The 24,035-nt window shown below is 39.8% G+C and overlaps 1 protein-coding gene across 3 annotated transcripts in view; it reads left to right on the top strand.

The window, feature by feature from the left end:
* Nucleotides 1-24,035, top strand: part of xrn2 (5'-3' exoribonuclease 2) — a 256,764-nt gene that overhangs the window by 131,556 nt on the left and 101,173 nt on the right. For 2 of the 3 annotated variants that reach the window (XM_039748021.1, XM_039748020.1), the window contains 2 exons: nt 1,180-1,248; nt 1,997-2,125. In XM_039748021.1, coding sequence (XP_039603955.1) covers nt 1,180-1,248; nt 1,997-2,125 — 198 coding nt within the window. Of the gene's footprint in view, nt 1-1,179; nt 1,249-1,996; nt 2,130-3,787; nt 3,799-24,035 lie in introns of those variants that run through there. The other variant, XM_039748022.1, reaches the window with a different exon arrangement.

The raw sequence follows: 24,035 nt of genomic DNA, 5'->3' as shown, positions 1-24,035 counted from the left end.
CTACTGGGCAGCCAGTTAATCAAAAAATCATGTAATACTTTCACTTTGTGTTTGATTAAAAAAAATTAAGATTATTTTAATAAGCTATGAAATGTGGAACCAAATGTTTTAAGCTAAAAATATTGTACCCATCCCTGCATGCTACTCTATTATCAAATTTCTGATCCAACTAACTAGATTTCTTTGCTGTTGTATTTTGCATGTGTGACCTCTTAATTTTCTGTAGCTTTCAGTTTAAGTCCCACTATTTAAAAAAAAAAAAGGTGAAAGTCGCGTCCCTTTTTTAGTAAACAATCAATCATACTAATATGAATTTCTACTCTGAATTGAATTAAATGTAAAATCAAGTACAATGGAGTTAATGTGTTCTAGGCAGTGACTAAAACATGTACAGTATTCAGTGGCTCTATTTCTATAGCACCATTCATTATTATGAATTATGCATAATCACCAGAAGACTTACAAAGGAAACATGCATGCACCACAAATTGGCTGAAGAAAATTAGTGATTTGTTGAACGATTAAACCCTACTTCTCGTCTTTTAAGACAGCCTCTGCAATCACAGATTTTTTTGTCTCTACCGTGAGACTGTTTCTGTAGGAATCAGTCTTTTGCTATGGCTTGCATATTACTTTTTTCTTTACGATTTAAATGACTTTCATGTGCCATTTTTCTTGAATGAGATTTGTATTAATTGAGCTTCATGTACAATTAGAAATACCCACACAGTAATAAAAACAACTAAATTTAAGAAGAGAACTAGAAACAAGTACGTTGCTCTCTGATAAGAGCAAGCTTCTGGAGCTGTCTAGAATGTTATTCTGGTAGTATAGGTTAATTCAGTACTGTTATGTAATGGAATAACCCTCAAAGTTCCAAATAGAGCTTGCCTGTTTAAGTGCTGTATATATATTACAGCTTTTGAAGTGCTAGTTTGCAAGTCATTTTTCAAAATAGTTTGAACCACAGATGTTTAATAAGATTGAACGGTACTTAAACATGGTTGGTAATTATTCTTATTATTCTTAGTTATAATGTAAACAAGTATTAAGTAACCAGAAATTGATTTCAGCCAATTCAACTGTTATTTTAAATATGTTGACTTTCGAAGCTCAGTCGTGTTAGTAAAATATTTTGGGTTTTATTTTGGATTTTAAAAATGTGCATCTTTTTTGCAGCATAGAATTCAAGGATCCACAATATCATGAAGGCTTTGTCTTTAAAGCTGTGGTTCTACCTGGAGCAAAGTAAGTAACTGCATAATATTCAAAGAATATGTTCAATATTCAAAGAAGTAATTTCAAACTCTTAAGTTGCAATAAAGATCTTAATTATAAAAACATTGTTTAAGGAATTGGGTTAAACATGAGTTTCAAAATTTTTGGTTTTGCATTTGCAATTTTTTCCTGAAAATCTTAGAATTGTATGTTGAGAGGGGTGAAAGATTCCACCAAGATATCAAATGCATTAAAAGAAGATACAAGATGTATTGGGATGTCAGTATGGATGCTTTACGGGGATGCTTCAGAAAAAGTGTAAAAATGACAGGCCCCCAGAACAAGAAGTTTTGGATTAAAAAAAAAATTCTGAGAAGTGATAAAAACTAGAGAATTTATTTGTAAGTCAATTAATATTTATTGATTTTTACATATGTTTAAAAATAGTTTCATGTTAAATTAATTTAAAACAATATTGTATATGTGAATAAACTATAATTTGTTCACTTTTTTAAATTTATTTTCAATTTTGTACTTAAATATGAGATGCTGGAGCATTCTAATTTTTTGTGTTCCTGAATTCAAATGAATATACTGTAGCTATTCACAACTAGCTTTGTTTATCTGCGTTATCTTTTAGTTTATGCTTCATTTAACCTAGATTAAAAATAATGTAGATTAATGTAATCTTTAATATGATTTTAATCACATTATAATCTGTAATATCTGTAATTTGCTAAATGGCAGCTTTATAAGGGATAAAAAAATGTTGTTTTAGGGTACCACATAAAGTGTTAAAACCAGGTGACTGGGATAATTCCAATCAACGTCCTTGGAAGCCTCAGCTTGGCTTTAATCCAAACCGACAACAAGCCCACTTAAGTCAATCTGCATTTAGGACATTAAGGTAAGTGGCACTTCTTTCTTGAGATATTGTTTGTACTAGTTGATATTGCTACAATATGTAACTCTTGGATATTTTTTAAACAAATACTGCACCCCATTTTTTTTTTTCTTTTTTTACTATGTTATTTACTTTGTAGAAAAAGATACAATGTCATGTTATTATTATAGAATGGAGAGAAAGACGTCTATGACATAATAGAAGGTAATGTTGTATAATGCTATATGATGATGAAAACGTCCAGAGTGTAAAAAAAAAATGTGATTCATGTTGCATAATCCATATGTTTAATTTGCTCAAAATTTGCAAAAACTTTGTTTTTTGTTAAAATATTGTTAAATGGTTACTTCCTAAATTAATAGCTCACACATAAATAGGAAACCAAAAAATTATTGGGAAAGACCCACCTCTCTATCTCATTCATTAGTGAAGAAAGCATTCTTTTTGAATGTTTTGAGCAAACAACTGGATGACAGTTATGTTGATTATGCAACAGTGAGAGTTTTCTTTTTTCCATGGATGTTTTTTCATTTGATGCCATTGTATAGCGCTGGTTATTATGGTCTTCTGTTATGTCAGACTTCTTTTGTGCCATTCTGCATGAAAGCATGACGTTAAATTTTTTTCACAGCTACCACTACAAACTACATATAATATATTATTTTTGGTGAAGTGTTACAGCTTAATGCTTTTAGCGTATTTTAAAGATTTTATTTCTTTGGTTACTGTATCTTTTTTTAGCATGTATATGGTTCTTTACTTTTTAGCATTAAAAATGAAAAAATATTTGTAATATTACAGGTTACCTTTAATGGGCAAGTTCGGTATTTTTCATGCCAGTTATTTTTTCACAATCTTCGTATGTAATTTTCCACATGAAACTGTATTCTAAAGTGAAGCTTTATACATTTTAATAGTACCTTGACTGTTCTTGCAGCCAGCAATGCGGCTAAAGGGTACATGGGTCCATAGGTGAATGAAAAAGCCTTAAAACGTACCAAATATGTACATTTTTCAAGCTAAAAAATGTAACTATTATTAATCTGAGACTTGAGATTGCACAAATTGTGATTGGGATTCAATCGCATTACCTTTGGGGGTATGTACTCTATTTCTAATATTTATTTTGTGTTTAAAAAATATAGCAAAAGCCTTGTAGGTTTCTCTAGTAGTATTTAGAAGCCATTCCATTGAGACAGCTGGGTTTAGAATATGATCAATAATTGAGAATAAAACTCTTGGATTACCAGCATTATCATTTTATAATTTCAGAGAAATGATGCTGTTAATGGTAGACTACCTTGTTGTATTCAGTTATTTTAGTCTTCAATATTTCAGTGTGGACTGTCAGTTTACTTTTTCTCCATTTATGCTCCGCTCTCTGGCGTGTTCTCTTTAAATCAGACATTCTTTGTCTTCCAAGGTATAATAGTACTGGAGGATTACTTAAGCATCTTTTGAGGGTCCACAATGTCAGCTGCAGCTCTCATCTTAGCATAATTTCTCCACCTTACCGTAAATACTGTTAGTGCTATTGAGGTAAACACTACAGTCAGGCTGATTGTTTAGAATATTAGCAAACATTGAAGCTTCAGATGTATCAAAATGACATTTTTATACAATACACTTCTCATTAGTTGTAATTATCAGTATTTCTACATTAAGTAATATGCAAAAGTGGTCTGATATACTGATATCTACGACCTGCCTTACATCACATCATTCCTACTATTATTTACTATATTACTATTACCCATCTTGGATCACAAAACGATTACATTCAATGTTAGCTTACCTCTCAGTAAAATAAAGGCTCAGCGTGTGATTTCATTTCATAATGTCATATGAATGTATGTAAACCCAGAGAGCCTTATAATTTTTTTGCAATTCCAGCCTTTTTCTCCTTTTGCTACCACACCGTCAGAATTAGTAGACTATTACAATGCTGCTCTGCCTTGTGCCTTCGATACCCTAACTCCCTTAAAAAGACGGACTGTTTCACTTATTCACACTGCTCCCTGGTTTACATCTGAACTCCGTCAGGTCAAAGCCATGGGCCAACAGTTGGAGCACCTAGCAAAAAAGACAGGTCTTGTTGTACATAAGGAAATGTTTTCAGATCGTATGGTAAAATACAAAAATGCGCTCTCTGCTGCCAAAACAGTATACTATTCTATCATTATCAATACAGGAGGGAACAATGCTGGAGCTCTTTTTTTTCTACAATGAATAGGCTAATCACATCACCAGAAAATGTGACACGTTTCCCCCATGATAACTACTATAGGTAACTCTTCCCTTATTGCAAGCACCCCCCTCACTAAAAAACCTGGAGTCCACTGAAAAAACCTGGCTTAGACCCTAATATCCTTAAAAATTATCAGCCTATTTTAAATGTTCCATTCATATCTAAAGTTCTTGAAAAGATAGTTGCCTCCCATCTTTCAAAAAATAACCTTTTTGAATAGTTTCAATCTGGGTTTTATCCTAAACACAGCACAGAAACTACCCTGGTCAAAATCACAATCTTCTCCGGGCAGCTGACACATTTGACACCATATCTCATCAGATACGTTTGAAACGAGTAGCTAGTTTTGGAGTCTGTGGCCTTGTCCTCCAATGGCTTTCTTCCTTCCTCACCGATAGGATGCAGTTTGTTCAAGTAAAGGGCTTTAAATCTGATAATGCAGTCGTTTATCAGGGAGTTCCGCAGGGTTCTGTATTGGGGCCGCTTCTTTTTCTCAGTTATATCTTTCTAATATTTTCCGGCACCATGGTATTAAATTTCATTGTTACGCTGATGACGCATAGTTGTATCTATCCACTAAAGCCACTTCTGTTTTCCCTCCAGATACTCTTATGTCATGTCTCCAAGACATAGTTTTCTTCAATTAAATGGCAATAAAACTGAGGTGCTCCTCATTGGTTCCAAATCCGCACTTACTAAAGTTAACCCTTCTTCTATTTTAATGTACAATATTAACAGAAACATCACTTCCCAGGTTAAGAGCCTGGGTGTCACCCTAGACAGTACCCACTGTTTTTCTTACATATAAGTAATGTTTCTCAGACTGCCTTCTTCCATCTCCAAAACATTTATAGACTTTGTCCTGTTCTTATGCAATAAAGTACTGAAGTATTGGTTAATGCCCTAGTCACTTCACGTATAGATTACTGTAATGCTATTCTGTCTGGCATCCCCAAAATCTTATCCATCGCTTGCAACTTATTCAAAAATTTGATGCTAGGATAATAACCTGTGCTAAATCCACTGAACATATTATTCCTATTCTCTCTCAACTTCACTGGCTCTCTGTTAAGTACCAACTACAATACAATACAATACAAAATACTGCTTATAATATTTAAAGCTCTCCACAGTCTTGCTCCTCCCTACCTCACTGATCCCCTGCAGACTTACACTCCCTCTCTCTCACTCAGATCCTGTTCTGCAGCTTTACTTCCTGGACCCACACATCAAACTCTGTTCTAGATAGATAGATACTTTATTAATCCCAAGGGGAAATTCACATAATCCAGTAGCAGTATACTGATACAAAAAACAATATTAAATTAAATAGTAATAAAAATGCATGTAAAAGCAGACAATGACTTTGAGTAATGTTAGCATTTACTCCCCCAGGTGGAACTGAAGAGTCACATATTGTGGGGGAGGAACGATCTCCTCAGTCTGTCAGTGGAGCAAGACAGTGACAAAAGTCTGCCACTGAAGCTACTCCTCTGCCTGGAAATGACACTGTTCAGTGGATGCAGTGGATTCTTCATGATTGACAGGAGTTTGCTTAATGCCCGTCGCTCTGCCACAGATGTTAAACTGTCCAACTTTACTCCTACAATAGAGCTTGCCTTCTTAAGTTTGTCCAGGCGTGAGGCGTCTTTCATCTTTATGCTGCCTCCACAGCACACCACCGCGTAGAAGAGGGCACTCGCCACAACCGTCTGGTAGAACCTCTGCAGCATCTTATTGCAGATGTTGAAGGACGCCAACCTTCTCAGAAAGTATAGTCGGCTCTGACCTTTCTTACACAGAGCATCAGTATTGGCTGTCCAGTCCAATTTGTCATCTAGCTGCACTCCCAGGTATTTATAGGTCTGCACCCTCTGCACACAATCGCCTCTGATGATCTCAGGGTCCATGAGGGGCCTGGGCATCCTAAAATCCACCACCAGCACCTTGGTCTTGCTGGTGTTAAGGTGTAAGTGGTTTGAGTCGTACCATTTAACAAAGTCTTTGATTAGCTTCCTGTACTCCACCTCCTGCCCATTACTGATGCAGCCCACAATAGCAGTGTCATCAGCGAACTTTTGCACGTGGAAGGACTCCGAGTCGTATTGGAAGTCTGATGTATATAGATTGAACAGGACCAGAGAAAGTACAGTCCCCTGCGGCGCTCCTGTGTTGCTGACCACAATGTCAGACCTGCAGTTCCCAACACGCACATATTTAGGTCTGTCTGTAAGATAGTCCACGATCCATGCCACCAGGTGTGAGTCTACTCCCATCTCAGTCAGCTTGTCTCTAAGGAGCAGAGGTTGGATGGTGTTGAAGGCGCTAGAGAAGTCCAAAAACATAATTCTTACAGCACCACTGCCTCTGTCCAAGTGGGAGAGGGATCGGTGTAGCATATAGATGATGGGATCCTCCGCTCCCACCTTCTCCAGTTCCAATGCACAGGCCTTCAGCAGTTTTGGCGATACACCATCTGGACCCGCTGCTTTGCTGGCACGAAGTCTTCTCAGCTCTCTGCTCACATGAGCTGCTATAATTGTGGGTGGAGATGACTCACCTATGCTGGTATCAACAGAAGGATGGTCGGAGGATGCAGTACTCCGAGGTGAGAGTGGGTTAGGGTGATCAAACCTATTAAAGAAGTTCATTTGGTTTGCTCTCTCCACGTCTGTCTTGATGGTGGCACCCCGCTTAGAGCTGCAGCCAGTGATAATCTTCATCCCATCCTACACTTCCTTCATGCTGTTATTCTGCAACTTCTGCTCAAGCTTTCTCCTGTACTGCTCTTTCGCTGCCCTGAGCTGGACTCGGAGTTCCTTCTGCACGCGCTTGAGCTCATGCTGATCACTGTCTTAAAAAGCCCTTTTCTTCTGGTTCAAAAGGTCTTTGATGTCAGTAGCCAAGTTTCCATCCAGTTTTTTGCGACGTTTTGTTATCGACAAAATATACGTAAAAAAAAATGTGCAAAATTTGCTGTCTCCAGCCTGTTTCCATCCAACTGGCTTTTTATCGATAAAATGGTGTGCGTGATGACGTCACCCCCCCCAAAACGAACTGTCGCATAAGTTTTGTTGTATCTGCCCGTGAGCCGTTTCCATACATAATTTTGTGTATGTCGCAAATTATCTACCTTTTGTTTTCCACGTTACACCCCCTCCACTACACAAAAAAACAAAGAAATGGAGAGATTATTTAGACAGTTTTTTGAAATTTGCCAGCTTACTGTTATTTCAGTTTCACAAATAATTGGAATTGTACATAATATCCGAAGACGACAGCAGAATGAAGCAGTTGCTTGTCCGATAGCCCTAGAGCTCGAAGAAAGTACCCCAGTGCGACGAAACCCACGGGTACGGGAGAGACGACGGAATAAGACCTTCTGGGAGGAGGTGGTGGAGAGACACTTTACAGAAAATCTCTGGCTGCAACATTTTAGAATGACACGGCCAACGTCAGAGATTTTGTGTGGATTCATCAGTCCTGATGTTGCGCCAATCACAGGTTGCCATCGACCACCGGTTCCAACCCAAAAGCGGATTGCCATCGCCCTTTACAAGATGGCAACCTGCGTCGAGTATAGAGTAGTTGGAGAAATTTTCGGGGTTGGTTAAACTACCGTCCATCGATGTGTATATGCTGTGTGCACCGCTATTAAAGAAAAATTAATGCGCCGTTATATCAGACTTCCGACTGTAGCGGAGGCCAATGAAATTGCATACCGCAATTCCTTGGTGCATCTTGTGCCACAGATTTACGGTGTGCTGGATGGCACACATGTGCCTATTGTTCCCCCTACGGAAGGCTACTGCGATTACATTAATCGCAAAGGGTGGCCATCTATTGTTCTCCAGGCCCTTGTTGATGACAGGTGCATGATACGAGACATTTGCGTTGGCACTCCTGGAAGTGCCCATGATGCAGCTGTGTTTGCAGCATCGGATCTGTACAGGTGAGCCTACCTTTCAACATCCCTTCTCAGTGCGATAACAACTGAATTAGTACTGTAACCTGCTTCCCTTAAGGTTTTTAATTAAAACTGAAATTTGAATTAATACAAAATAACGACGTTTAATCAAAAAAAACTAAAGTTAATATTAATGACGGAATTTCTCATATATGCTAAAACATCTGCCATTTAATAATAAGAAAAAAAATGTTTAGATAATGAAACACACGGTTTATTAAATATTTTGACTGGCACAGTAAACTACCTTTGCGGTTTTTTGTATTTAGACATCCTGAGAGACACCCCCAGGCTACAGTTGATGTGGAGGGAGTTCAGGTACCCCTTTTAGTAGCAGGAGACCCAGCCTATCCGCTACTGCATTGGCTCATCACGAGAAATAACGAGGCTCTTCATCAGACCATGCGAACCGCTCCGCTATTCTCGTTTTGATTGCACGTGATGAAAATGTATCATGTGACACATTTATTTGCATTAAAGCCCTTTTTTTCCGACAAAAAATGTTTCCAATGTAGTTTTTGCGACATCTGAAGTATCGATATGGAATTTATGCGCTAAAGTTAAACGGAAAAATATTATGTTGACATGTACAACATTTTATCGATAATTACCATTTCCATCAGCTAAAATTTGAAGCGCTAAATATTTTTTCGCAAATACTCCTTGGATGGAAACCTGGCTACTTGTAATCCATGGCTGGTTGTTAGAATAGCAGCGTACTGTTCTTACTGGAACTACAATGTCCATACAGAAGTTGATGTAATCAGTTGTGCAGTCAACAGCCTCTTCAATGTTCCCACTATGTGACCCCAGCAGTATATCCCAGTCTGTAGTTCCAAAGCAGTCTCTCAGAGCCTGCTCTGCCTCAGGGGACCACTTCCTGAATGATCGTGTGGTTGTAGGTAGCGCCTTCACTCTTGCTTTGTAGTGAGGCTGAAGCAGAACCAGGTTATGATCTGCTTTCCCAAGCGCAGGCAGCGGGGTGGCGCTGTATGTGTCTTTAACGTTTGCATACAGTAGGTCGATCGTCCTATTTCCACGGGTGTTACAATCCACATACTGGGAGAAGGCAGGTAATGTTTTGTCCAGTGTCACATGGTTAAAGTCTCCAGAGATTAGCACAAGTGCCTCAGGGTGCTGCGTTTGTAACTTAGCATCTGTGAAATGGATAATGTCACTCGCTTGAGGGGGGATGTAAACAATAACAACAATCATGTGTCCAAACTCTCTGGGCAAGTAATAGGGACGCAGACTTACGGCCAACAGTTCGATGTCCCTGCAGCAATTGGAGATTTTAACGTTCACATGTCCTGAGTTGCACCACTTTGTATTGGCATAGAGAGCGAGTCCTCCTCCTTTCTTCTTCCCGCAGGTACTTGCGTCTCTGTCCGCTCTAACTGTGCTAAACCCGGGTAGCTCCACATTAGCATCTGGGATGGTAGTTTGTAGCCATGTTTCACTAAAACACAGCAAGCTGCATTCTCTGTAGGTTCTGACATTTTTCACCAGCACAGCCAATTCGTCAATCTTATTTGGTAGTGAGTTCACATTTCCCAGGATCACAGAAGGCACCGACGGTTTATAATGCCATTTTCTCTTAACTTGCCTGGCTTTTATCTTATTTTTTTATCTTTGTGCCAGCTGCCCCGATATCGTCGTCTTACCTCGTCAGGTAAATAAGGAACCACACCGGCATGAGCATTTCTTCTCAGTGCTTTAAGTTGACTACTTGAATAGGCGAGTCTCAGAGTGTAAAAATCCATGTCAAGTAGTAAAAATAGTAAAAAGTGTCCAGGGAGCAATTCCACATAAAAGAAATATATATATATATAAAATTAAAACAGCCTACAATTAGAAACCTGTCATTAGTTTTTATAGACACTAAGTCTGCAAATTCTCAGTAATATTAATAATAATAAAAGAAAGTAGTAGAAGTTAGCAGTGAAATAGAGAAACAAAAAATAGAAAAAAGGTAAAAAAAAGTCGTACACGGAGCTGCTGGAAAGGCTGCCACTCGGGCGCGGCGCTGAAAGTCATTATGGGAGCTCAAGCATTTTCTCATAGTGCTTTTCAACTGTGGAATTCTCTTCCTTCTCATATCCGTCAAACTACACTGTGTGCACAATTATTAGGCAAGTGAGTATTTTGACCATATCATCATTTTTATGCGTATATTCCAACTCCAAGCTGTATTAACTTGAATGCTTATTGGATTTAAGCACGTCAGGTGATGTGTATTTGTGTAATGAGGGAGGGTGTGGCCTAAGGAGATCAACACCCTATATCAAGGTGTGCAGAATTATTAGGCAGCTAGTTTTCCTCGGGCAAAAGTGCCAAAAGAGATTTAACTGACTCTGAAAAGTCAAAAATTGTAAAAAGTCTTTCAGAGGGATGCAGCACTTTTGGAATTGCTAAGATATTGGTGTGTGATCACAGAACCATCAAACATTTTGTTGCAAATAGTCAACAGGGTCGCAAGAAACGTGTTGAGAACAAAAGATGCAAATTAGCTGCCAAAGATTTGAGAAGAATCAAACGTGAAGCTACCAGGAACCCATTATCCTCCAGTACTTTCATATTCCAGAGCTGCAACCTACCTGGAGTGCCCAGAAGTACAAGGTGTTCAGTGCTCAAAGACATGGCCAAGGTAAGGAGGGCTGAAACCCAACCACCACTGAACAAGAAACATAAGTTGAAACGTCAAAACTGGGCCAAGAAATATCTGAAGACAGATTTTTCAAAGGTTTTATGGACCGATGAGATGAGAGTGACTCTTGATGGACCAGATGGATGGACCTGTGGATCAGTAATGGGCACAGAGCTCCACTCCAACGTGGAGGTGGGGTACTGGTATGAGCTGGTATTTTTAAAGATGAGCTAGTTGGACCTTTTTGCATTGAAGATGAACTCAAAATCAACTCCCAAACCTACTGCCAGTTTTTCGAAGACACTTTCTTCATACAGTGATACAGGAAAAAGACCATGATTTTTATGCAGGCCAATGCTCCATCACTTGCATCGAAGTTCTCCACTGCGTGGCCAGCCAGTAAAGGCCTTAAAGATGAAGGAATAATGACATGGCCCCCCTTCCTCATCTGACCTAAACCCTATCGAGAACTTGTGGGCACTTCTTAAACGCTAGATTTACGGGGGAGAAAAACAATACACCTCTCTGAAGAGTGTCTGGGAGGCTGTAGTCACTGCTCCACAAAAAGCTGATCGTCAACAGATCAAGAAACTGACAGACTACATGAATGGAAAGGCTTATGACTGTTATTGGAAAGAAGGGTGGCTATATTGGTCATTGATTGATTGATTTATTTTTTTTGAAATGTCAGAGATGTTTATTTGTAAATTTTGAGGTGTTTATTATTCTCACTATAACAGATGAAAATAAACAAGTGAGATGGGAAAATTTTCATTTTTCCTTTGCATAATAAATCTGCACACTAATAGTTGCCTAATAATTGTGCGCACATATGTATTCCCCTGATGATGTTCACACTCACATTTCCGTTGTGAAACATTCAGGTTTCAGGTTTATTACTGATAGCACTGTGTTTGTTCCATATTAAAATTAATCCTCAAAAATGCAACTTGCCTAATAATTGTGCACACAGTGTAGACTAAATAGCACAACTTACCTTAACTGGCGTGCCAATTATGAATTTAACACTGTTACTGCCTATTGTCATTGTATGTTTGCTACTACCTCTGTACCTTATTGCTATTTGATTTTATCATTCTCTTTTATTTTATTAATGTTGTTTAATTTCATTGTAAGGTGACCTTGAGTATTAAGAAATGCACCTATTAAATAAAATGTATTATTATCAGCTTTTAATCCTTTTGAATCACTAAATCCAGTGTGTATCCTCCCTTATGTGTGGGCTGACTGACATGCTGATTGACACCAAAGGAGTGCAGGAAGTTCATGGATTCTGTTGCTTTCAGTTCACACTTGTTATCCATATATAAATTAAAACCGCCTACAATTAGAAACCTGTCACAAGTTTTTATAGACACTAAGTCTGCAAATTCTTCAGTAATATTTACAGAACTCCTAAATATTATTATTATAAATAGTCAATAAGAGAGACAGGGACACTAACATGGCAAAGTACTCAAAAAAACGTGAACCAAAACCAGCCTCTTTACATTTTAATTGGCTTAAGTAAATGTTTGCTATACTGCTGCCTTTTTTGCTGTAGCGAACCCAATGAGCAAAGCTGTAATTTGGAGGAGCTGCTTTAATTAACATTGCCGCACCATCTGAACTGAGCCACTTTTGTCTTCAAGTAAGAAACTCCATTTTCCTATCACTGACAAGATCGTTAATGTAGAACGTCTTGTTGGTTAATACTAATATTTAGCAAAGCCACAATTAAGTTCTTGGAAGAGCAGAGCTGAATCAGAGTGTTATGGCAGCTTCATATGGTAATTAAGTTATTTGTGTTAGTGCTGGTTTGTGCAGATTTTTTATTTAATCTAATCTGTTATTGTTCTAATACATAACACATCTAAAGGTGAAATGGTAAGGAAATTAATTGCATTTATAATGCTTTGTTCAGGTTGTTTTGGTTAGGCTATAGTTAGTTATATTGCTAATACAGTGCACATCTGAATATGAGCTCAGTAAAAAATTATCATATCCTAGCAGGGCATTATGGAAAACATCATGGCTAAAATTAGTTAGGAAAGACAAATTACCTCAGAGATGTTTTCTGAGAGGTCTCGGGAACTGAATCTGTTAGGATGCAAACCTTCCTGCCTGACGAAACTTAGTCTTTCCAGAAAAGATCCCAGTTTCCACAAGACCAATGTTTTGGCTCTTGCAGAAGCCTTTCAACCAGTTGTTCAAGGCCACCAGACTGTAGGATTCATCCAACCTTCTAGCCAGAGGCAAGGGACCTGAAATGATGATTCTTGTATCCGGGTTCCTCTCCTTCATGGCTTGAATGAGTGCTGCAGAGTTCTCCTTTTGAATCTCAGACTGTTGATATTGAGTGATATTTACGCCCATACGTAGTATGATGGTACCAATAGCCCTGTCCTCATGCTTCTGAAAGACGGTCGCCACTCTTCTCGTAATATCTTGTACATGTGCACCAGAGAAACATCAAGGCTGTGTACAATTAAGTCAATAATAACTAGAGGTTCTGGATGGTTATGTTTGCCTGAGCCAACAGAGGTGATCTATCCTTGAGCCCCTGCCTGCATTGCTGAAACAGTCAGATTCGTTCATCGTCATTGTTTCAAGTAGGTGCGGGGTTGAAACTCACTTGGCCCAGTGAGTGAGCAGCACAGTACGGGGTTGATGCTCAGTTCCCTGAGGTGTGTCTGTCTGTCCAGGAATTGCTGAATCTGACTCAAGGACCTGGAGTTCTTTGACATCGCACTGCATCTCAGTCAACCATTTACCACTTCTGCTTCAACTTTGTGACTTAGGAGATAAAATGAAAGCGAGTGGGAGAGAAGAGGACAATGCAAGCTTATGAGGTCACTCAAACAGTCAGTGGAGATAAGAGAGAACTCTGATTTCTACTTGCTGAATAGAGTTTTGCAGCAATTTGACGATTGACTGCATCTTTTCTGAAACCCTTGCGTTAACTGATTTAGAATCGGATATTTTGACATCTTAAAGAACTTGTCAACAAACTGTTCCACACCAGCTTCTATCCACATGCTCTAAAGTAGCAACATTTCTCAGGCCAAAGCTTTTATTTCTGTATCTTTTAAGAGGATCACAGAAGTGCAGTAATAACATATTTGGGTTAATTTGTAATAATCATACCTTAATGAATGGTGGAATGCTTTTTTTTTTTTTTTTTTTTCTTCCTTTCTGTGAAAAAAAATGAGTGGACTTCTGCTCAGAAATTACTATTGGACACTTTGAGAAAAGCGCTATATAAATGTAAAGAATTATTATTATTTAAGTCCTATCGGAAGATACTGATGAAACAAAATGGTTGCAAAAAATTAAAGGATAGCTGAGCCTAAAAGGGTAAAGCTTCAGCTGCCACCTTGTACACCATCATGTTAGAGAGGCTTATCAACCATAAATTACTTTTTTCCTTAATGGAAGCAATTTTTTTCTGTGGGCGATAGCAGGACAAAACCATTAGGATGCAGAACGGAAGAGGCCAAGTGTATTTGGGAATGGGCAGGCATGAGATGGAGTACTGCAGGAGCCTGGTGGGCGCAGGCCTAAAAAATCAGTCCTACGTGCATGTCTACGTGGAAGGAATTTTTTTAATGAAAACCTTTGGTGCTTCAATGTGAACATAAGACTTTCTCATTTCACCTGTGGGCTTGTGTATCCTTTAGCCCCATTGTAAGCCGCAAGAACAGATAAGGTATTTTTTTAACACACTATTCTTTAGAACAAAATTTTAATTTGTGGCAAATTATTGTATACTATGATTGTGAAGAAATAACTTTGAGTTTGAAAAATGACAAATCTATCCTTTAAATGGGCTTATTTTGTGGTTTAAATTATAAGCTTTATTGTGTACACCAGTAAGCCACAACATTTAAACCTCCTGCCTGATAATGTGTAGGCATATGCTTTCCACAAAACCAATGAAACGGTCTTGTAGTATCTGGCACTAAGATGTTAATAGCAGTCTTTAAGTCCTGTAAGCAGCAAGGTGGGACTTTCATGGATTCAACTTGTTTTCCTAGAACATCCCATAGATGCTTGATTGGGTTGAGATGTGTGGAATTTGGAGGCCAAGTCAACACTTTAAAATCTTTGTTGTGTTTCTCAAACCAAGCTGTGTGACAGGGCTCATTATTCTACTAAAATAAGCTACTATTATCCGACAATACTATTGCCATAAAGAGGTATTCTTCATCTGCAGCAGTGTTTTGGTAGGTGGTATGCGTCAAAGTGACGTTCACAAGAATTGTAGGGCAAATGTTTTCCTTGTAGAACATCATCCGGAACATCACAAAGAAAACATAAGTCAGACCAAGCCACTTTCTTCCCTTACTCATAGTTTAGTTTTGGCACTCGTATGCTCATTGTAGATACTTTCGGTAGTGGACAAGGCATCACTCTTGGCACTCTGACAATTTTGTCGTTCTACAGCCCCATATGCAGAAAGCTGCAATACACTTTGTCTTTATGGCCGGCATCAAGTTTTTCTGAAATTTGTGCTAATGTAGCTCTTTTCTCCCCACTTGCATCAGTGAGTCTTGGGCATCCATTGCCATGTCACAGGTTCACCAGTTCTTCCTTGAACCACTTTTCGTAGGCACTAACCACTGCATACCGGGAACAAGACCTGCCATTTTGGTGAAGCTTTCACACAGCTGTCTAGCTATCATAATTTGGCATCTGTCAGAGTCAGTAAAATCGTTATGCTTACCCATTTTTCCTGCTTCCATCACATCATTTTCAAAAACTGACATTTCACTTGCAGCCTGATATATCCCACCCCTTGACAGGTGCCATTGTAACAAGATATTTGATATTATTCACTTCACCTTTCAGTGGTTTTAATGTTGTAGCTGATCATGGTATACAAACATGTTCAATTCAGGAAATTCATAAAATGAAATTATAATTTAGAATAGTAAACAGTGGCTTTTGTATCAGTTAGCACTGTCAAGTAGTTTAATTCTGTATAGGTGTATTGTTTATGTACTGAAAATGAGTGGATTACATATGGTTGTGTTTAACAAATTTTCTAAAGATTTCAACACTGAGTGCCATATTTCTATACATGCAAATTTGTCTACTTGATGTCTATGAAGTAGTGACATTTCCATTGCTTGACTGGAATTCAAGATACAGTGAGTAGATGAGTACAAAACTGGTTTAACACTAGAAGCGCCACACATTTTTTACAGTACAGGTGCTGGTCATAAAATTAGAATATCATGACAGTTGATTTATTTCAGTAATTCCATTCAAAAAGTAAAACTTGAATATTAGATTCATTTATTACACACAGACTGATGTATTTCAAATGTTTATTTCTTTTAATTTTGATGATTATAACTGACAACTAATGAAAGTCCCAAATTCAGTATCTCGGAAAATTAGAATATCAATTAAGACCAATGCAAAAAAAGGATTTTTAGAAATGTTGGCCAACTGAAAGGTATGAACATGAAAAGTATGAGCATGTACAGCACTCAATATTTAGTTGGGGATCATTTGGCCTGGATTACTGCAGCAATGCGGTGTGGCATGGAGTCTATCAGTCTGTGGCACTGCTCAGGTGTTATGAGAGCCCCATGTTGCTCTGATAGTGGCCTTCAGCTTTTCTGAATTGTTGGGTCCGGCGTATTGCATCTTCCACTTCACAATACCCCATAGATTTTCTATGGGATTAAGGTCAGGCGAGTTTGCTGGCCAATCAAGAACAGGGATACCATGGTCCGTAAACCAGGTACTGGTAGCTTTGGCACTGTGTGCAGGTGCCAGGTCCTGTTGGAAAATGAAATCTGCATCTCCATAAAGTTTGTCAGCAGCAGGAAGCATGAAATGCTCTAAAACTTCCTGGTAGACGGCTGCGTTGACCTTGGACCTCAGAAAACACAATGGACCAACACCAGTAGATGACATGGCAAACCAAACCATCACTGACTGTGGAAACTTTACACTGGACCTCGAGCAACGTGGATTCTGTGCCTCTCCTCTCTTCCTCCAGACTCTGGGACCTTGATTTCCAAAGGAAATGCAAAATTTACTTTCATGAGAGAACATAACTTTGGACCACTCAGCAGCAGTCCAGTCCTTTTTGTCTTTAGACCAGGCAAGACCCTTCTGACGCTGTCTGTTGTTCAAGAGTGGCTTGACACAAGGAATGCGACAGCTGAAACCCATGTCTTGCATACGTCTGTGCGTGGTGGTTCTTGAAGCACTGACTCCAGCTGCAGTATACTCTTTGTAAATCCCACAGTTTTGAATGGGATTTGTTTAACAATCATCTCCAGGGTGCGGTTATTCCTATTTCTTATACAAATTTTTCTACCACATCTTGTCCTTCCCTTAGCCTCTCTATTAATGTGCTTGTACACAGAGCTCTGTGAACAGCCAGCCTCTTTAGCAATGACCTTTTGTGTCTTGCCCTCCTTGTGCAAGGTGTCAGTGGTCGTCTTTTGGACAACTGTCAAGTCAGCAGTCTTCCCCATGATTGTGTAAACTACAGAACTAGACTGAGAGACCATTTAAAGGCTTTTGCAGGTGTTTTGAGTTAATTAGCTGATTAGAGTGTGGCACCAGGTGTCTTCAATATTGAATCTTTTCACAATATTCTAATTTTCCGAGATACTGAATTTGGGACTTTCATTAGTTGTCAGTTATAATCATCAAAATTAAAAGAAATAAACATTTGAAATACATCAGTCTGTGTGTAATGAATGAATCTGATATACAAGTTTCACTTTTTGAATGGAGTTGCTGAAATAAATCAACTGTCATGATATTCTAATTTTATCACCAGCACCTGTACTATCCTGAATCCATTTGTTCTAATTAATGGTCCACCAGCTTGGATAGCACATTCATATTGCCCTATGCCCAAGAGCCATAGCCTAATACAGCTTGAGTGAACGTAAAAGTCATTCCTTGACATACAGCATATGCTGTTTACATACAGTATATTTTCACTTTAAATGTTAGCATATGATTTCATTCCAAAAAACACCTCAAAGTTGTGCAGCGACAGAGCAGAAAACTGCTTTACTATTCATTAGTGAAAAGAAAAACACAATTCATTCACCAGGGCACATAAATTAGTACAGGAAATAGAAACTACATTTTCATGTTGTCAGTTTACACAGTTTTCTCTATTTCATTATTTGTTAAAAGTATTCTGTATTCTGTAATTTTAGACTGCTCATTCTGCTGGGAGCAAGACCCGAAGGGAATTTATGACTTAAGCAGCTTTCTAAAGTTGCTCTATGACTCTCCATAAAACCACCTCAGTGTTTAAATGTAAAAAGCAAAATAATTTTTAAGCAGCTGGAAGAATAAACTATTAAGTCAAAATTAAATTTTTTATATTGTAAATAGCTTATAAAATTACAACATTACTTTTATATTTCATGGATGGTAAAGATAAATGGAAGGTTGCATATTGTTTCTATCGCCAGTCTGCTATCATTTTTCACGTACCAAAAGTGGTTGCACTCTATCAACTTTTGTTTTGCTGCATATGCATCTGCATGTTATCAGTGTCTACCTTTCACCTGTCTTTTGATTAGATGGCTTATTTGCCATGCAAAGTCAGTGCTTGATGCAGAATAAAATAACAGGTGGTCCTCCCTGTTGTGCTGGCTTCTTTATCCTTCTGTGACGATGCGGGTTCTGGCTCCATGCTCCCATCTGATATATGGAAGCCCTTGAACCCAACACCGTCGATAATGTCACCGAGTGAGCTAAACAGTGAGACAACATTTGAGCAAGGGGATGGTAAAAAAAAAAAGTGCCTAGTGCTTTTATTAAAAAAAAAAATTGTTCAATAAATAATCCAATAAAACACGTGGAGGTAAAAACAATAGGGAAAAAAAGCAATCCTTTAAAAAACCAGAGGTTAAAACGTTCATCCAGGAAGCAGTCTTTAAAAACAAACAACAATGCCGAGCTTGGTGCTGCTTTTCCCGTTAGCGTCTCACCTGCTTCTCCCATACGGGCCCTTCAACAGGCAAGATGCTCTCTCTGCAGCTGCCCTTTCCTAACTCAAACACAGGTCTGGAGACCTCACAATCCTGGCTTCAGTCTGGCACTCATCCCAGGCCTGAGACTTGACCCTTGATTTCCAGGACACCCATATCAAGGTCTTCACCTCCAAGCCTCGCGACTCCCGCTGCCTTTCCGGCCTTCCGCAGCCAGTTGCCTTTCCCTGGTCGCTGTTGCTACCTGTTCGCTCAACGGGAGCAACTTCCAACTCTAACTCCTGGGTGTAGGCCCAACACCCAGGCTTCCTCGCAGCAGCCCGCGAGCGCTCGTTCGCGTGCCCACACGCTCCGCGTGTCTCTGTCTCTCTCTTGCACCGCCTTGCTTCCTCGCTCCCTATAACCTCTGTCCTTTCTTCCTTTTTCTCATTCTTTCACCGATCTTTCTCTTCCTCTCTTCTCAACCGACTCGTGTTTCTTTTATACAGCGAGGGGCCATAGCAGCTGCAGCACATTAGCCACAGGAACAATCACAGATGTGGGCAGTTCCTCACCTGTGCACTCGGTGAGAAACGCCCACACCGCAGATCACCCTTGCGGCTTGCTACAACCACTACGCCCCCTCACGAAACCACGAGCATGGTGATCATTTATTTAAATGGCCTTTGCTAAGCGAGCTGTGGACCCATAACACCACACCTTCTCCTTCACATGTAATCGGGTTTGAACCAAACAAGTGCTCTATCTCTCTATCTCTCTATCTATCTATCCTGTTTCATTGTCGCAGTGCATGTTGGGTGGTTGATCTGGCGCGAGTGCTGGTGGTGGGCTCTGAGTCTGGTGAGTGAAGTGTTTTGTTTAACTTTCTTTTCCCCCTTTCCCATTTTCATTTTCTTGGTGAATTGTTTCAATGTTTTTCCGTTTCTTTTGTGTCAAGTGACATCTGGCCAAAGCAGCCATAATGGCTGCCAATTTAGAACGGTTGAGCCGGCGCCATGGGATAAAATTTCTCTGTGATGTTTTTTTCCCTTTAGAAAGTGCGGTGTTGGCGGTAGGCACTGTGATCGGTTGTGAGAACATTAAGTCTACCTTACGAATGAACGGCGCAATCGTATTATTTTTGAGTTCTGTCGATCTGGTGCAGACAATTGTAGAGAAGGGTGTAATGATCGATGGCTCATTCGTGCAGGTGTCTCCGTTGGCGGCACCGGCACGTAAAGTAACGTTATCGAATGTCCCCCCATTTTTGAGAAATGAGATGATAGAAAAAGAATTAGTACGTCACGGTCGTTTAGTATCAAAAATCCGCAATATTCCATTGGGGTGCAAGTCGCCGGCGTTAAAACCATGTAATGTCTTTTAGGAGACATGGTGCTCAACAAAATGGATGAAAGTTTAAATGTTGCTATGAGGTTTAAGATTGATGGTTTCGATTATGTGATTTTTCTGAGTTCGGATGAAATGAAATGTTTTGGGTGTGGAAGTGAGGAGCATTTAGTTAAAAATTGTCCAGTGAAAGTGAACAGAGCAGTTCCTCGTGATAACCTGCATGCCACTAATGACGATTTACAAGATCGGCCTTTACTGCTTAATTGTAATGAAAAAACTAAGACACCAGAGGAAGCGCAGCCTGAGGAGAGTTTAAATGTTTCTGAACGTTTAAATAAGGGAGATGGTTTGCTTGATGGGGAAATGCACAGACCAGCATCGATGAGGGACATCAGGAATGAAAATACAGCACAAGATTCTGCTATAGTACAGGGAAGTGTGTGGGGAGAGATCGAAATGGAGGAAGGTGACGATAACGCCCCTGAGCCATATGATGGGTTTAAACGGCCTGCTAAAAAGAGACAAGCTAGGGAGGAGGAAGGAACCGCGCGAAAACGCAGTAATGTTACGGCTTGTGCTGCTGAGGAAGGTGAGGGTCCCGCTGCAGCCCCACCGGTTACGCAGGGCAGGTACGCGGCCCTAGCTAAGGCAGACAGTGAAAACGTGGCTGGGCAAAGTGAGGGAGACGAGGAGGCAGAGGGGGAAATGTCGGATAGTTCAACTGTGTCTGACCTGCAAGAATGTAAAGGTAGAGGGGGGTACAGTGCTCAAAGTATGAGAACATTTGTGACGGAAACTGAGGGCAGAAGGGGTGTAGATGTAACCGATTACTTTCCTGATGTAGAACTTTTTGTCTCTTCAATACAAAGCCTAAGAAAAGAAAAGTCCTCTTCTGTCTTGTTCACTGATAAAGAGCTTCTCAGATTAAAGAATCTGTCAAGCAGACTGAAGAAACAGTTAAAACAAAATAAGCAGTAATGGAGAGGGCAACTGCACCATTTCCAAGATCCTATATATACTGGGCAATGGGAGTGGAGTAGGGATTGGAAAGGGAACATTTATTACAGTAATGGTACAAATATTAGTGCTGGAGTAGCCATTTTGTTTTCTAAGAATTTTCACGTAGTTCTTTGTGATGTTGAAGAAATAGTGAAGGGGAGGCTGCTCAAAGTGCACGTCAAACTTCAAGGCAGTTCTTTTACTTTTATTAATGTATATGCCCCGAATGATGGAAATGAGAAAATTGCTTTTTTTAAGAAGTTGGAGGGTGTGCTGACACAATGTTGCACAAATGAAGTCCTAGTTCTAGGTGGGATTTTAATTGCACCCTTGATACTCAAAAAGACAGAAATAACGGGCTGGAGCCCCACACACAATCTGCCCAGGAATTAGAGAGAGTTATGAGCGAGACAGGACTGGAAGATGTGTGGCGAAATAAAAATGGGGCACTAGACAATATACATGGGGGAGGATGAATGGGGGATTATTTCAATGGCGAGGCTTGATCGTCTTTATTGTTTCAAGCACCATATCTGTTTATTTAAAAACGGTCACATTACCCCTGCAGGGTTCTCAGATCACAGTTTGGTGTCTTGTTCTGTGATCCTAACTGATTATAAGTCCCGTAGTGCCTACTGGCATTTTAATACGCTCCTCCAAGACCAAAATTTTATAGAGTTATTAAAATTTTTTTGGGCAAGTTGGAGACTCATGAAGAAGGAGTTCACCAGTTTACAACAGTGGTGGGAGGTTGGGAAGACCCACATTCGTTTATTATGTCAGGAGTACACCAGAAATGTCACTAAGTCACTACAGTCTGACATGGCAATGTTAGAAACTGAAATCATTCAGATTCAGCAGCTTCTACAGCAGGGTCCAGATGTCAAATTGTTGGAAACTCTTGGGGTTAAAAAGAAGGGCCTTGCCCACTTATTGGAAACAAGGGCTCGGGGGGCTCTAGTGAGGGCGATTCCAACAGATAACTGACATGGATGCACCAACCCAGTATTTTTTTGGACTTGAGAAAAAGAACTCTCAACATAAGGTCTTACATTGCATAAGACAGGATAATGGTGAGGAGACTCAGGACCCTGGTGAGATAAGGCGGCGGTCCGGAGGTTTTATGAGACTCTTTTTGCAACAGAGGAAGGTGAGGCTGAGGAACAGCAGACCTTCTTGAAGGATTTACCGCACCTTCGTGATGCAGACTCCGAAGAGCTGGAGAAGGAGTTGTGCTTAGGAGAGCTCACTGCTGCACTGAAAGAATTGAATAATGGAAAAGTCCCAGGCATTGATGGCATTCCAGTGGAATTTTATAAAGACTTCTGGGATATTATTGGTCCTGATGTATTGGAGGTATTCCTCCACAGTATTAAAATGGGTGTGTTACCTCAGAGTTGCCGCAGGGCGTAATAACACTACTGCCAAAGGTGACCTACAAAATCTCAAAAACTGGCGGCCTGTGTCCCTCCTTTGTGCTGATTACAAAATCCTGTCAAAGGCGCTAGCTAACAGATTGCGAACTGTTTTAGCTCAGGTGGTACATCCTGATCAGAGCTATTGTGTCTTCTTAATTTGAGATATTTTTGCAGTATCTAAACTCTAACTTTCCGATTGGCCTTATTTCTTTAGACTAAGAGAAGGCCTTTGACAGGGTCAGGCATTCATTTTTATGGGAAGTCATGAAGGCTTTTGGGTTTGGGGACCGTTTTGTTAAATATATTCAGCTATTGTATAGTGACATTTCTGGTGTAGTTAAGGTCAATGGTGGTTTGTGTGAACCTTTTGATGTCAGAAGAGGAGTCAGGCAGGGGTGCCCTTTGTCTGGAATGCTCTACATGTTGGCTTTGGAACCTTTTTTAGTTAAACTGAGAGGAGTGTTGACTGGTCTATCAATTCCAAGTTGCACTGCGGAGCCTGTTAAGGTTTCAGCATACACTGACATCATCATCCTCCTTAAAAATCAGGAGGACGTTGACATTTTGCTTCAATGCCAGAGATATTTTGAAATTGTTTCATCAGCTAAAATAAACTGAGGAAAGAGCAGTGCTATCTTAGTGGGCAACTGGACTGGTTTAAAACCACCACAACTGGTTGGTGACCTGCAGTGGTCCTCTGAAGGATTGTTATATTTAGGAGTGTTTCTTGGGGATGAACACTTCATACGAAAGAACTGGGATGGAGTACTGCAGAAGGTGAAGGATCGGCTTGCACGGTGGAGGTGGATTCTACCTCAGTTATCCTACAGGGACAGGATGCTCATCATTAACAACCTCATAGCCTCAGGACTGTGGCATAAATGCATTTGTTTAGAGCCTCCTGCACAGCTGCTTCAGAATATTCAGAAAGTTTTAATCAACTTTTTTTGGGATGGCCTGCATTGGCTTAGGAGAAGTGTCCTGTTTCAGCCACTGGATGAAGGTGGGCAAGGCATTATAGATGTGTTCGAGAGTTGCTGCATTTCGCTACAGACTTTACAGAAATTGTTGTATCCTTCTGAGCACCAGCCGTGGATGGATTTTGCACAACGTTTTTGACCACATTGAAAACCTGAAATTTGGAAAAACTCTGCTGCTGTGCCAGGTGAATAAATTTGATATGTCGGACATACCGGACTTTTATAAGAGTCTTTTTAGAGCCTGGCAGATGGTGACAATTAAAGGGGATGAGGACAGCCTGTCATTGTTCTGGGTTTTGGAAGAGCCCATTGTTAATGTGAAGTACAGTAGTTCAGTGGC

Source organism: Polypterus senegalus, chromosome 3, assembly GCF_016835505.1.
Source record: "Polypterus senegalus isolate Bchr_013 chromosome 3, ASM1683550v1, whole genome shotgun sequence".
Taxonomy (NCBI): Eukaryota; Metazoa; Chordata; class Cladistia; order Polypteriformes; family Polypteridae; genus Polypterus; species Polypterus senegalus.
The sequence above is the reverse complement of the archived record's forward strand: the minus strand, read 5'-3'. Positions and strand labels throughout refer to the sequence as shown.